General features: G+C 34.7%; 3 protein-coding genes across 5 annotated transcripts; 1 reads left to right on the top strand and 2 right to left on the bottom strand.

The window, feature by feature from the left end:
* The first annotated feature begins 242 nt into the window (after nt 1-242).
* Nucleotides 243-1,178, top strand: LOC146995162 (uncharacterized protein F54H12.2-like). Its single transcript, XM_085825161.1, has one exon. The coding sequence runs from the start codon at nt 243-245 to the stop codon at nt 1,176-1,178; it is 936 nt and encodes a 311-aa protein (XP_085681287.1).
* Nucleotides 1,179-3,995: 2,817 nt separating this feature from the next.
* LOC146995161 (uncharacterized) lies at nt 3,996-5,936 on the bottom strand. Its single transcript, XM_085825726.1, has 6 exons — nt 5,799-5,936; nt 5,398-5,694; nt 5,061-5,305; nt 4,893-4,980; nt 4,498-4,788; nt 3,996-4,396 (listed from the first exon to the last, which is right to left on the bottom strand). The coding sequence occupies exons 2-6, from the start codon at nt 5,596-5,598 to the stop codon at nt 4,295-4,297; spliced, it is 927 nt and encodes a 308-aa protein (XP_085681852.1). The 5' UTR covers nt 5,599-5,694; nt 5,799-5,936; the 3' UTR covers nt 3,996-4,294.
* Nucleotides 5,841-10,317, bottom strand: LOC146995160 (uncharacterized). Of its 3 annotated transcripts, XR_015043583.1 has the most exons (9): nt 10,235-10,317; nt 10,087-10,134; nt 9,912-9,978; nt 9,763-9,803; nt 8,986-9,674; nt 7,600-7,905; nt 7,168-7,500; nt 6,554-7,082; nt 6,410-6,473 (listed from the first exon to the last, which is right to left on the bottom strand). XR_015043583.1 is itself a non-coding variant. In XM_085825728.1 (8 exons), exons 5-8 carry the CDS (start codon nt 9,115-9,117, stop codon nt 7,017-7,019), a joined length of 837 nt encoding a protein of 278 aa, XP_085681854.1. In that variant the 5' UTR covers nt 9,118-9,674; nt 9,763-9,803; nt 9,912-9,978; nt 10,087-10,134; nt 10,235-10,317; the 3' UTR covers nt 6,015-7,016. The 3 variants fall into 3 exon arrangements, 2 of the variants coding, with proteins under 2 accessions (XP_085681853.1, XP_085681854.1); XM_085825728.1 differs by having other exon boundaries at nt 6,015-7,082; XM_085825727.1 differs by lacking the exons at nt 7,168-7,500; nt 7,600-7,905; nt 8,986-9,674; ... (2 more) ...; nt 10,087-10,134; nt 10,235-10,317 and adding an exon at nt 5,841-6,125 and having other exon boundaries at nt 6,215-6,473; nt 6,554-6,634; nt 6,712-7,021.
* Nucleotides 10,318-15,178: the final 4,861 nt, after the last annotated feature.

Below are 15,178 nucleotides of genomic sequence, written 5' to 3'. Positions count from 1 at the left end.
AATGTATCGGAAGGAAGTCCTGTCGAGTTCAATGTTTCTGGAAGCGGGACGACTACCTAGACTTATCACAGACACAACTCTACGTCAAAGTGAAAATTTTAAAAAATGATGGCAAGCCAATCACGGCTGAAAGTAAAGTGGGACCTGTCAATCTCTTTTTACATTCTATGTTTTCTCAAGTGGATATTAGCTTAAATGAAAGACTCGTTTTCACCAGTAATAACACGTATCCTTATAGAGCCATGATAGAAAAATTATTGAATCATGGTTTTGATACGAAAACGTCTCAACTGTCATCAGAATTGTTTTTCAAAGGTACAGCAGGACGTATGAACGTTTTTGATATTCAAAACACTCAGCCGAATGAAGGATTCAACCAACGAGCAGAATTGTTTAAACTGAGTGCTTCGGTCGATATGATTGGCCGATTGCACATGGATATGTTTCATCAGGAAAGAATTTTGCTGAATATGGTGGATATGAAAATTAAACTCATACGCAGCAAACCTGAATTTTGTTTATTGGGTGAAGGTAAATTCACAGTTTTACTCGAGCAAGCTTCGTTGTTTGTACGCAAAGTGAGAGTCAGTCCAGGTGTTGTGCTAGGACATGCCAAAAGCCTAGAAAAATCAACAGCCAAATATCCCATTAATAGAGTGCTCTGCAAAGCATATTCCATTCCAACGGGAAATATGAGTTTTATTCAAGACAATATTTTCATAGGTCAAATGCCTAATCGTATTGTGGTGGCATGTGTCGATAATGATGCCTTTAACGGAAACTATAAAAAGTCTCCTTTTGAATTCAAGCATTATAATATGAACTTTATCGGCGTTTATGTGGACGGGCAACCGGTACCTCATAATCCTCTTCAGCCTAATTTTGACAAAAATCATTTCACACGAGCTTATCAGAATTTATTTATGAATGCAGACGACAGAGGACTTTACCTTTCAAGATCAGAATTTTCAAAAGGATATTCCTTATTACGCTTCGACTTGTCACCTGACCTTTGTGATGGCTCTCATTTAAATCTGGTTCGACACAGCAACTTAAGATTAGAAATAAAATTTGGGACTCCCTTACAACAAACTGTTTCGTTATTAGTGTACGCTGAATTTGAAAATTTGATAGAAATCAATAAAGCTCGAAATATTCTGTACGATTTTGGAAACTGATGAATTCATCACAGATTCATCAAGTCTTATCTATAGATCCTATTTCTTTGAGATATTATGCGGGTGTTTTTCCTTGTGATAAAATACCTGTGATTAAAAGTTTTCCCTGTGCACTGGTGCTCAATACTGATAAACATGATGAAAAAGGAACTCATTGGCTAGCTGTCTACATTGCAGACAAACAGACTCTGGAATTTTTTGACTCTTATGGACCTGAAGTATATGGAAAAGATATCACATCCTTTGTCAAGAAATATCGTCATGTTTGCTGGAACAAGATTTCGCTTCAGAGTTTAACTTTTAATGTATGTGGACATTATTGTATTTATTTTATTATTAAACGCTGTCAAGGACTCTGTATGGAACTCATTGTATTACCCTTAGGTGAGGAGAATCATGATTTCCAAATATTTCAATTTGTCAAAAAAAGATATAGTGTAAATATGCTTTTTAAAAAATAAATTTGTTTTAATTTGTAAAAATGTCTCTTGTGTTTCTTGTTTCTACACTTATTTAAACAAAATGAATAAATGTCTTATGCAAAAGGATTTGCGGTAAAGTATAAAAGTCAGTGTTTTTTTAACATGCTGTCATTTCCAAAAATGGAACTGCCCAAGTTCGTACATCTTTCTACTTGTCTTCTGAGCGGACCTACCGGTTCGGGTAAAACGGTTTTTGAGAAGAAATTGATAGATCATAAAATGTTCCATCCCATGCCGACCAATATTATTTATTGCTACGGAAGTTATCAACCTCTTTTTAATTCCATGAAAAATGTAAATTTTGAAGAAGGATTACCATCTAACCAGCAGACTCTCCAAAATGCTTTAATTATCATAGACGATTTAATGTCTGAATTAGCAAGTGATACTCGCTTAAGCAAACTTTTTACAAAAGGAAGTCATCACCGAAAGCTTTCAGACGTTTTTATAACACAAAATCTTTTTCACCAAGGCAAGGAGATGAGAAATATTCATTTAAATTCTCATTATCTTGTCTTATACAAAAATCCTAGAGATAAAAATCAAATCATGCATTTAGCTAGACAAATGTTCTCCGGAAAAGTAAAGGCCTTTCAAGAAATTTTTCAGGATGCTACTTCAACTCCATTTAGCTACTTGTTGATTGATTTACGACCTGAAACAAGTGAAACGCTTCGCCTTCGCACAGGCATCTTTCCTGGGGATAAATACTATGTCTACCAGCCCCGATAGTTCATTTCAGTTTGAGACGTCGAATGGCTAAACATGTCTTCTCCCATCGTGATCGATTTCGAAGGTTTTCAGTGGATGCCTCATTGTTACATTGTTAAAGAATTAACTTTTTACTCCGTGCATGAAGGATATCACAGTTGCTGGTCATTTTTAACCCCTCAGCCTTGGAAAACATTATCACGATCTCAGGAAAACTGTTTTGCTTGGGTCACAAGAAATCGTCATCATGTGAATTGGAGTGAGGGTGTTTTACCTTATACTCATCTTCATATTATTTTGCAATATTTGTCATCTATTTATTCTGTCATATACGTGAAAGGATTAGAAAAGAAATTATTTTTAGAAAATTTATTGTGTAGAGACATCATAAATCTAGACTGTAGTAAGATAGAGAATTTAAAAAAGAAAAGTTCTTTAACATGTTCGATTCATGCAAAAGGATTTAATTGCTGTGCTTTAACCAAAGCGGCTGCATTTGCTATCTATATAAAAGAAAGTGTGCAAGAAAAAGAGCTTATTTGTCATCAGAATGTCTCATCTGAAGGATGTGGATTATCTAAAACTATTAGGAAAAAGTCGAATAAAAGCAGCTGTACTGAAAAAGTGTCCGAATCATCTCATCAAATCAGTTTGTGAGTGTGTTTTAAATCTTCTAAAAGCAAACGTACCCATCACCAAACGCGTCAAAAATCGACTCGCCCCTTTTAAAAGAACTTGAAGAAAACTAGCGGACAAAAAGTACCTCTTTTTAAGAAAAGACGTCTTTTGGTTCAAAAAGGTGACGGTTTTTTATCTTTCCTGATTCCTGCAGCAGTCAGTGTCTTATCCTCTCTTCTCCATGGAACACAGTAAGAAACTTGCCTTGGTACCGGTGGATCGTATGCACCAGTTTAAGATGAACATTTGAGTGATTTAGATACCCAAATTCAAAACATCTTAAAAAAGAAAATGGACGATGAAGAAAAATCCAAATTGTATATCCAGGTTCTGCAAAAGTATGTTACGTTTCCTCATGTGAATGCGTCTGAAAAACAACCGTCTGAACAATTTTCTGAGACAGATGTAGAAAAGGAAATTTTGCAGACTGTTCCTGTGAAACAGAAAAGAACGGCACAGAAAATAATGGATTTCCCAAAAGAACATCAGATTTCCTGGACACACAATAAAGAACTGATTCTGGACGGTCATGTGTTTTCTGGGTCCAACATTGTTCAACTGATAAACTTTCTGTTGAGAAATAGAACTGAAAGACCTACTGCCTTTGAACAGTTTAAAAATGTACTGAATGTGAATAACTTTCCTCAAGACTTTGTGAAAAACAAACATTTAATGAATGTAAAAACGATGTATGCTAGACCTAAAAGAAAATCCTCTTCGAAACTATGGCTGAAATTGTAATGAAATGTTCATAATAAAAAATAATTTCTGATTATTTGTGTTATGTTTTTCTTTGATGAAGTTAATATATAAAATCATTTTTTTCTGATTAAACTCATATATACATAATCATAGCCATTATTTTCTAAAAAAAATATTTGAAAAAACTTACCTTTCATGGCATCTTTTCCAAAGGAAAAAAAGAAAAGACACCATTATTTTATCATTCAAACTTCTACTTTATTTTACGTTCATTTACAGATACTGGATGTATCATAATGTATATTTTACATGCAAACATTTTTTTGTACAAGCCATTATAATATAGTTCATAATCTTTCTTTTAAAATCCAAATGGTAAGGTGCTCAAGTCTTTCTGTATCACTCGTTTGTCGAGCACAATTTTGTCTTGTTTCTGGTTTATTGATGACCTTTCTTCTTTTTGGTTCACGGGTGATTTTGGAGGGGTTGTGGAGAGAGATGACATCCTTTTGGTTCAGACTACATACCAGACTTTTGATGGTGTCAAAGTTCAGTAACTGGGAATTGCGAAAGTTGAGCGAAAATCCTCTGACTTTGCAACAAGTTTTCCAACTGGCCGTCTGGTACGCATAGTTTTCGGACCTCCTGAAAAAAAAAATAAAACATGGTGAGAAAAAGACATAACAGAAAAACTTTCAAGATTTTTGGTACATGTTAAATAAAGAAATTTTTTTAAAGGTCCTTACCAGAGACAAAGGTTTTGATGACATCACCCTCCAGTTCATCCGTAAATTCACCCAGGAAGTTGCCCAAGGGGGATCATTGCGGCCATTCGAGGCATAGATGATGGAGTCTGTGTCGTGGTACAGGACATCTCTACCCAACTTCTCCATTTCACTATACAGCTTGAGACGAGCCCAAGCTGTTGTGAAGGTCGCTAGGAAAATGTTGGTAGAGGCATCCTGCGGCACAAACTCCTTCACAGATTCCCAGGAAATGGCAGCCACCTCAGGCGTGGGAAGAAAGACATCTTTGATCTAAAAAATAGAAGAGTCATGAGGTAACAGTTCAAAATAGTCATAAGTTAACAGTTTGAAACACATAGAGTTTACAGATTAATAAAATCGATAAGGAAACTTACTTTTTTAGTAGAATCCGCCAACATCTTATTGAAGTCTGGCACCGTGTGGACATAGGTCAGTTGGGCTTTGTCCACGTTCATACCCCATCTGAGGGAAAAAAAGCTATCATAAATCATAACGAATTAAAAATATTTATAAAAAATTAAGTAGAAAAGAAATCATCTTACCTGCCCCAAAAACTGTTCAGGGCCAACTTGGCGACTTGTTGACGCCCAGGGTTTTTCGATATTTTTTCGGCCTCCAACTTGACGCCCTCTCTTTCTTCATACTGGCGAATGTACTTCAGTCTGGCTTCTTCCGTCTCACACTCCGAAGGCCATCCGCTACTTTCCTGCTTGATCTTCAGAAACAGATCAATGTATGATCTGAACAGAGAAGTAGACGATGCCTGCAAATGGTACACTTCGTAAATCTAGAAAATAAAAAATAAATGTCAGTTATAAAAAATTTTTAAAAGTAACCTCTGAAACTAAATAAAGATTAAAATAATCTTTGAGTACTTACATGTGTGATGCGGTAGCCTTTCTTTTTCGCCAGTTTGACTTCCTCCGTTACCCACGTTCCGACAAGAGCTCGCTCGTCGTCTGTGTGGGTACACGGAGTCTGCAGTTGAAGAAGGGGGCAAGTCCGACACAGGGGGAACATCAGCTTCTTCCGGCACCGATAGGGCAGTACCGGAAGATACAGATTCCATGGAGGAATCATTCGGCATTGGATAATTCCAAAATAATCTTCCACATCTCCAAAGCTTTCCGTGATGATTGTTGGATGTCCCGCTGAGTAGACGCAATACTTGTTCACCTGTGAATGAAAACAAAAAAAGTCAGAAAAAACACATCATAAAAATATACAGAAAATTTAGAAAAGTTTAAGTAAACATTTTTGAAATAATAAAAAGTACGAACCCATGGATAGTGTGAAGTAAAATCCACATATTTTGCGTCTCCCTAGTGGAACAATTTGAGGGCATTGGTCTTTTCTCCAAAAAACGACTCGCGAGGATTGAGTCGATCCCTCAGATGGTGTTGATCCAGGAAAACTTGGAGATCTGGATTTTCCTTCTTCTCTCTTTGAAATTCATGCTCCCACATTTCGATGACGTGGAAACCCTGGGTGCGAAGCTTTCTTGTCGTCTCTTCTGTCTTTTCTCTTAACGTTGCCATGGAAACCCCTTTCAGTGGATGTATGATATCACCATCGTAGCATGAACTACATCCGTGAAAGAAACAGCCCTAAAATAATACAAATATATATTAATAGTCTTTAACATATAAATCACTAAAAAGAATCACATAGAAAAAGAATGGTTATATTTTCTTACCTGAAACTGATAGACGTTTTGTGTTTCTTGGCAGAATCCGTCTACTGAGTTTCCGGCGACTCTGTGCTCTCCGGAACCGTTCAACGCATGTTGAATCTGTAGGCCTTCCGAAGCAGCAACAGAGTCCAACCACCGGATCGAATCAGGGCTGTAATTCGTGGAGTTGATGTAGCCGTGTGTAAGCACAATGGCAATCGTGTCGGGTTGAATGTGGCCACTCCGATACGTTGCGATACAGGCTGACGCGATGGTCACGTATCTGAAAAGACAAAAATAAGAACGATTTAATGAACTGTAAATATGATTATTATTGTATAAGAAAATGAGAAAATGACTTACTGGAATGGATCCACATTCGCCACATCCAAAAACTGGGCTCGAAACTCCAGGCAGCAACGGCGAAGAATGTCCACGTCTGATCTATTAAAAGAAAAAATGTTAAAAATACGAAATATAAAAAAAATAAATAAAAATAAAACAAGAAGAAAAAACTATACCTGCAACAGGCCAGAATCTCATCTTGAAAGTTAAACACGTCCCCGCTTGTGTGCTTCATGCCAGACAGAAATGCTTGTCGGGCTGAAGTGCTCATGGTATCCGGGCTGTAGTACCGGGGTTCAGGCAGCGGTCCGACATAATTTTGGTTTTCTCGCGAGTTGAAAAGATGGGGAAAGTATCCCTTTTTCAGCTCGCTGAGACCGAAGCCTCCCGGCAGTTTGGCCAACGCCATCGGTAGAAAATTTAACGAGTCTATGACCCGAATGTTCAGACTAGGGTGTCTTACACTCATGATCATAGACCGTTAGGGATCACCTCCGGCGCTGTGCCTTACTCCAGGAGCCAGGCCATCACGAACTGACCGTCGAACCTGTAAGTAAAAAAAATTATGAATAATTTTGAAAAAAAACAGCCATGAAAACTAAAGCATGCAAACTATGGTATTTTTAACTTACCACGGCGGTGAAGCCCTTGTGCTGTGTGATAAACAGCCAGGCGCAGAAGTTTTGGCAAGCCGCATAGCCTGAAAACACTCTCTCTGTGCCGTCGGCATACTGAGCCACCGCGAAATTCACAAGATGCTCCCCCGAAGACTGGTCCGTTTCAAAGTCAAAAAAGATGAGCTTATCCTCGGAATTCTTCGGGGCGACACGTCGCAAATAGCAACGGTGCTCAGCAGCCACGACAAACTGGCCGCAAGAGGGATATTTGGTGGTTCCGCACTTGTGCAGATCTTTAGGGCAATCCCGCCTCCGAATCACTTGGCAGCATTCCCTGCACTGGTATACCTGTAACGACAATTAATTTTTTTTTAACATAACCATTTCAAAAAAAAGTTCATGATAATTAACTTTGTTCATTAAGATACATTTTCAAAAAACACTTACCCTGTCGCAAAGTGAAAACTCTTGATTCCCAGTGACGGCTTTATGTGCTTCGAAGCAGGCATCGGAGCGGCAGAGACGGTCACAATCCTGGCATCGCTGAGGCTGGCCTGGAAAGCAATCAGTCCTTAGGCATATAGGGCACGCATCGGCACATCGGTGGCTTTCCGGATGATCGTACGGCTTTTCACATGCTGTGCAATAATGGTTACTGCCGAAAAAGCCTTTCAGGGATTTGATGACATCATAATGCCCATCGTGAAGCCACAAATTGATCCGTTGTGCCCTCTCTTTCCCTTTATAGACCACCTAAAACATAGATAAAAATTTTCTCTTAAATTCCAAAATCAAACCCTTTTAGATATATTTTTAACATCGAAACGAATCATATACATAATCATCTAAAAATTACTTTCGCATTAAGCATCTAAACTAATTACATGCCTAATCATCTGAAAATTCACTGTGCATTTCATTTTAACATCAAAACGAATTGCATATAAAAATAATCTAAACAAGTTAATGTAACCTAAAAGTAAAAACTTTCACAAGTTTTATTTTTAACATCTAAACAGAAAAAACTTTTCCTTAAATCGAATAATCTAGAATTTTCGATTTTATACACCCTAAATTTCGAATATCTAAACAAATTTCCTACGTGCATGCATTTTATGCGTGAATATGCATAAAATATAATCTTAAAAGTTAAAGTAGTCTAAAATTTCACTAGCCATTTTTATAAGGCATATTTTTAACGTCTAAAGAAATAGCATTCATGCATAAAATATAAAAGAATCTAAAAATTCTACCATGCGTTTTTACAAGCTATCTTTTTTTTTTAACATCAAAGCTAATTGCTTAACATGCATAAAATATAAAGTTAATCTAACAATTTAATGTAATCTAAAAGTAAAGATCCACGTTATATTTTAAATTTCTAAACGAAAAAACTTTTCTCTAAAAATAAATTCCAAAGTCGAACAATTTAGAAAAAGAAAACATTCAGTTTTCCCCCATTATATTTTTAACGTAGAAACTAATTAAAAAAGTTAAAGTTCTCTAAAAATAAAAATTCACCATGAGTTCAGTTTTCATCCATTATATTTTAACATCGAAACAAATTGCATATAGGCATAAAGTTAATTTAAACATTCACTGTGTACTCAGTTTTTTAACATGGAAACGACATAATCAAAATACTATAATGCTAGTTGTCTCAATATTTTTCAGTTCATTAATATTGAAAACTTTTTTTAAAAAATCATTCACGTACGAAATAAATTTTATCATAAATAGAAAAGAACCAATTTAAATAAATGTGAACTATCATCTAGTTAATTATGAACATTTAAAAGCAAAAAATATCTTGAGATAAAAATAATGACTTACTCGGTTCAAGTTCTCCGAAGAAAAGACGGCAATTTGAGTATCCAGGTGATCTTCAAATATAGCTATCTCTGCAAAAGTGCAGGGGCCTAGGGACTCATTTGCATCTAAATGAAGTTCCCTTGCACGGTTCATCAGTGTTGGCTGACGATGATTTTTTAAGGCATTGATGGCACTTGTATCTTTGTGCAAATGCGCCAAGGCATAAACAGTCCTTCATCGTCATAGGGAATGGACAAAATAGACTTTTTACTGAGTCTATCCACTGAGATATTAATCACTTTCCTGTTTCGTCCGGCACCCACAGGTCTTCTGATGGTGATCACGCCTACTGCGAACTCTCTATCCAGCTCGATTTTGTCTTTGGACTGCAGTACTTTCATTACTGCAACCAGAATCTTTTCGACTGTCAAAGTCGAAACTGCCATCAGAGAAGTGCTGATCGGTTTGTCCAAACCTTCTGCCTGGATGCAAAATCGGATGAGGTCCGATGGATTTAAATCAGCTGCTGTACGGCGAATGAGTTGTTCGAACAATTCTCTGACGGTGTCAGGAATTCGGACCATCGGGATGCCTTGCACGCCTTGAGGCAGTCTTTCGATGTCCACACAAGCGTGGAAGGTAATCTCCTCGGTCTGATATTTATGGTTCCGTCGACGAGACTTTTCCGTAAGAATAAGTGCCTCATCGATCTGAAACATAAAAATAAGTTTTCATTAAGAATCAAACATTTTCAAAAATACATTATTTCAATAAATGATGTAAAAAAGAAAAATATACCGAACGTTCATCGGAACCGGCTATGTATACAGGCCCACGAGCTGATGAAGGAGAAGATTAAAAATAAGTAAATAAATAAAAAATAAATACATTCATTTCTAGTACTAGAAAAAATATTCTAATCGAATCATAACGAAACGAAAGTTTACCTCAAATCCGGAACCCACTTCATAATACAAGGGTAGATCCATAGGATTTTCCAGAAAATCTGATCCACTTCATCGATTAATTATCAAAATAAAATAAAATACGTTTAAAATACATTCAAATAGTAATAAAATACGTTAAATAAAAAGTGCGTTAAAAATACGTGTAAAAACTTACATCGTCATCTCAGTCCCGAAAAGGAATGTCAGGATCTTTAAACAGGACCTGGCAATTAAAAATTTAAATAAATAAAACATTCAAAAAGAAATAAAATTCGTATTTAAAATAATAATCTAGAAATTACGCACAAGCGAAAAATATTTACATTAGATGCAGAATAAGTTCGTTTAGCAGACATCGTGTACAAGAAAACGAAATAGCGTAGGAAAATGGCAAAGTCAAAATGACGTTCACTCAGCAAGAATCAGAGTAGAAATGATGAAATCGTGAAAGCGAGCGAATTTATAGGCGATATACAATGAAAGAGAAACGCTGATTGGCTGAAATAAGATAGATATTGTTAGCGGAATGCTGATTGGTTGTTAACATTGTATATGTTCACCACGGCGGATGCAGAAAGAGTGAAGCGGTTTCGACAGGATGCAACGTGAAAGAGATGACGTTTACCTGTTTCCCCCAGCTTCGTGACGTCATGGTTGTTTTTCTACTCTACGCGATAATCTGACATTGCTTTAAAGGCCTCGCTGGCATAGTGGTTTGGGCAATCGCCTACCATACTAAAGGTGGCGGTTCGAATCCCGCTCGTGGAGTTACTTTTAAAATTCATTAAAAACAGATTAAAATATAATGGAATCAATTAAAAGTAATTGAATAAATAATGACGTACTAAATAATTAAGATACTTATTAAAAAGAGTAAATAAGTAAAATTAACGACATACAAAATAGTATTAATATTAATGATGTACATTTCAGTGTTCGTCAGTTAAGTCTGAACTCGAATTAAAACTCGAACTGCAAGTTTTCGATTTTATCCGTTTTGTGCACTCTGTGAAGTTTTCATTAAACTGATTGTGCAACTTTTGTCTCGTTCATTCGCTCTCCCAACACTGTTATAGGTTCAGTTTGGAATTCTAATATTCATCTTTTTTGTCTCAGAGTGGAATGCGACCTTATGTTCTATGGTAATTATTGATCAGGATGAATACTACCTCCCCTCTCAATTTGTAAAAACAATTTAGAATCACCTTGGATACTACAATTTAATTTATAATAATAGTATAAATAAACTTATATAATTTTATAAGTTTTAGTTTGTCATAACATTAGTTAATGTTCCTCGCTGAACTATATTAACTGATTTTACAATTTATCCTTTTAGTATCACGACTGGGCTGTCTGACCATATGTTTTGTGCATGATAGTTCCCACTTTATGTCTCACAATATTTATCTTCAACTAATGAACTCCGAAAGCAATCTGATAGAGCGTGAAGCAATTTCGAATATCATTTTAGCAATCAGAAGCAATGGTGGTTTCTCCTAAGTTTAGGAAAATTATGTTATATCATTTGGGAGCCAATACATAATTGTAATGTAGGTCAGTTCTTTTTCCTTTACATAATAATGTAGTACAGTTCTGTTTAATGATCTCAATTCTAATCGGACTTTACCTTCAAGAAATTATTTCATAGTTGTTTCACCTTTTTGTCAATAGATGATGCCAGAGGCTTTGTTCTCTCTTCCTAAACAGGAACTTTATGGATGTTTTCTACTGATATTGTGTGAGCACGTGCTTCTTCGTCATTTTCATTCCTGCAGCTGAAGAAGAAGTTTCTGTTTAACCTTCAAAACCAGTTCTACAAATGTGTGAAATTTAGGATGAATCTTTCTGCTACAATATATCTAGCATTTGTTCTGAAGTGCGCTATTTTAGTTTATATGTCCAACGTTAAATTTGTCTGTGAAAAAATAAGAATGCAGAAAAGAAATTTTACCTAACGAATGGTAAGAAAAATGTTGTGCGTTTACAGAACTTGCAGTGAATGAAGTATCTACATTTCCGAACATATGATGGATGCAGTAACAATATATTCCATTATGGAACTCCAAACGGGATTCCATAATTTAGACAAATTTATTTTGATAGATCAAAAAATAAAGCTGATGTTGCCCTTACCTCAAATAGCTTGAAAGCAGATCGAAATTTTGCATTATGATCTCCCGTTTCCACTTAAAGTGTATGATATCACCATTAGATTTCTCTCTTCCAATAACACTGAGAGATAAATACCATCATTTAGTTCGAAGGATAATAAATTCTTGTGTTGTTTGATTGATGAAGTAGTAGACATCTGAATCCTGCAGACTAGACGATTAGAAATACCACTACAGTTTCTCTTGCAGATTTAATTAAATATGCAGAACAAAAGCTTTCGAAGTGTCAACGTAAGCAGATCATGTTAAAACTGATGATATACTTGGATCACAGTCAAATGTGAATCAACTATACTGAGTTGGGTATAGCTATTTACATATTGAAATCTCCATCCCAGTTTTATCAGTACATTATTCTGTGACACGAAAATCAAGATTTATAAACATTCAAAAGGAGAGAGAAAAATTTATGAAACAACATTATTTATTAGAATTAAATAAACTGTGGAGAAAAATCAGTGTTTTTCCAGTGAACATCGAGCTGTGATCAAAGACACTGCATTTGAATTACAGTTATCATCTGCAAATAAACTTTGTATATATACATATATATAGGCCAATAAATAAAATAAACTTAACCTGAAAGCACATTTTAACAATTATAAGAATTTCCAACTGAAAATTTTAAACAGCGAAAATGTATAAAAAATTAAGAAGTTTATTAAAAATATTTTCTTCCTTTTCTTAGATAAAACAAACAACTGCTGTCAGCTTATGAAATAAAATATTTACTGATAAATAACATTGCATTTGAGCTTAAAAATAATTTCAATTTTTAAAGATATGGCTTTTGTACCAACATTTTCTTTATTACTGTGAATCGATATGAATAGAAGAATATCAAAAATACATATCACTACTTATACAAAATTAAAACAGAAATATTTATAAAAGTTTACAATCTAAACACGACTGCAAAATTTCCTTAGCAGCATCAAATTTAATTTAGGCATAGATGATATCGAATATATTTAGAAATTATTCGGTCTGTCGTTTTCTAGATTATTAGTTTTTTAATTTAAAATTTTTAAATTATATAAACTATTTTAGTTATGACATCATGGTGCAAATGAATTTTGTTGTAAAATGCTGCTAAAACATCCAGATAAAATAGTTTCTTAACTAATTAACTGATACTGTATTGAAGACTACACTGTTATAATGTTGAAGATATAAAGATCTTACCTACCGTCAAAAGGTAACAAACTATTTTTTTTCACGAATTCCAGATGTTTATTTAAGTTTCTAGCTAAATTAACTTTACTTTGATGGCTAGATCCTTACTTGAACTGTTAAGGGAATATTAGCCTAGTTCAAACTGTATCAAGGTGTGAGTAGAGTGAAAAGACCCTTTTATTCAACTCAAAAAGTAGTTTACAGACGGCACTCCTGGTGCTTACAAACTTAGTCAATACTTTTGGCTGAAACTCGTAATAGAAATACAAAATTAAAACTAAGTTAAATAATCAGCCGAAGCTGCACAGAGATGATTAACGCTAGTTGACCCCTAGCTTTGCTACCGACGTACACAAACCGGCATTTAAAATGCACGGCCGTAAAGTAGCAAACTTAAATATCAGCGACACAATGTGGGGGAAGGGCAGAATGTGCTCTGTCTGAAGTAACTCTGACACCAGCGTAACAGGTATCTTTCTACCGAATCTGAAATGTAATTTTGCGAAGAAATGGATATGAAGAAAGATGTAACTGAACTAAAAGAAGAAAGAGAAGCTAAGTAACTGAACAAAACTGCTTAGTATAAAACTAAAATAACATTCGTTACAGCCAAACAAAAAAAATCTCAAGTTCCACTCTTGCGGGGTTAAAAAATTAATATAATGATATGATTCCATTTTGTCTACAATAAATATTAGAAATGATTATCTGCTGGCATTTTGCTGATATAAAATTCCGATTTGTTTTCAAAATTTCAGTTTGAAAGAAAGAACTTATCTAAAACCTTTTTTTTTTTTTTTTCTGACACTTCATATCTCTACAATATGACTTATATATCTCTACAATATGATTATCCGAACATATTGCAATTAACTGAGCAGTTTAAATTCTATTATTTAAAACAAAATAAGTTAATTTTTTTATTTTAAAATCTAATTTAAATCCATTAATTTAAAATAGATATTAATTTTCATTTATTAAATTAATTATTTTAATTAGCAATACATTTAATTTCAAGAAATAATTGTTTTATTCCGATATTAAATTTATTTCATTAGCAAAATAGGACAAAAAGAATTAATATCCTTTGAAATTTGCATTATTGTTGGCTTTCCTACCCTGTAACCTGCATCGCTTATGAAATAGTAAAAATTTATTATTTGTGTTAGTTGAAAGGAACATTTTTTTCCCGGATTTTAAGCTTAAAGAATTAAAATCTGAAACTGAATAATTTATGCATGAAGGTATAAAATCCAACAAAGAGCTTTTAAGGAAAGCACTAGTTAATGAAAAATATGCAAAACTGGAACGGAAACAAAAATATCAACCATCCACATCATCTCCAGAGAAGAAATGCTTCAAAATAAGTTTTAATAAGTTTCAATAAGTTGAATAGTTTCTTGTCAGTGCCTTCATACCAACTTTTATATATCATAATACCGCTTGTTTAACCCGCATGCAGTTAAGATTTCTAATAACTGAAATTAATTTTCGTAGTGTGTCCTTGACACATACATTCGCAGAACATTTTCGAGGAAGCAGTGGATTGAAATAATTGCATCAATAATTTTTTAACCTTTTTTTAGAGGTTCATAAGTAGATTATAGAATCTAGTACTGCATAGTATGTATTATGTATGCATTATACATGTATAAATGCAACACTAATTGTTTACTTCAGCGGGGCCATATGCACCATCCCCAAACCCTCGACCACTTAACTGCACAATGTCCGGGAATACGGCAAAAGATTCGTTCTTGCAGAATAGGGAATTGTTGCTACTTCAGCTGCACCAGATCTGTGAATTCCCTGGAAAGTAAAAGGAATTGCAATGCATTTCCCTTTCTGCAGTTATCTTGCTGATCGATTGAATCTTCTAATGATCTCCATCTGGAAGTGCTGTATTGTACGTTTAAC

This window comes from Stegodyphus dumicola, chromosome 10, assembly GCF_044657685.1.
Source record: "Stegodyphus dumicola isolate Sdum_Otavi_A_Nest chromosome 10, ASM4465768v1".
Lineage (NCBI taxonomy): Eukaryota > Metazoa > Arthropoda > Arachnida > Araneae > Eresidae > Stegodyphus > Stegodyphus dumicola.
This window is presented reverse-complemented; position numbering and strand designations above follow the sequence as displayed.

Excerpts from the sequence above, each read along its gene's own strand:
- LOC146995162 (XM_085825161.1), top strand. The coding sequence starts at position 243 with ATGATAGAAAAATTATTGAATCATGGTTTTGATACGAAAACGTCTCAA.
- LOC146995160 (XM_085825727.1), bottom strand. The coding sequence starts at position 7,010 with ATGATCATGAGTGTAAGACACCCTAGTCTGAACATTCGGGTCATAGAC. Across the intron at positions 6,474-6,553 it reads GCGAATGTGGATCCATTCCA|ATACGTGACCATCGCGTCAG; the intron begins GTAAGTCATTTT and ends TTGTCTTTTCAG. Across the intron at positions 6,126-6,214 it reads AAAACGTCTATCAGTTTCAG|GGCTGTTTCTTTCACGGATG; the intron begins GTAAGAAAATAT and ends GTATTATTTTAG.
- LOC146995161 (XM_085825726.1), bottom strand. The coding sequence starts at position 5,598 with ATGATTCCTCCATGGAATCTGTATCTTCCGGTACTGCCCTATCGGTGC. Across the intron at positions 4,789-4,892 it reads TGGCGGATTCTACTAAAAAA|ATCAAAGATGTCTTTCTTCC; the intron begins GTAAGTTTCCTT and ends TCTATTTTTTAG. Across the intron at positions 4,397-4,497 it reads CATCAAAACCTTTGTCTCTG|GAGGTCCGAAAACTATGCGT; the intron begins GTAAGGACCTTT and ends TTTTTTTTTCAG.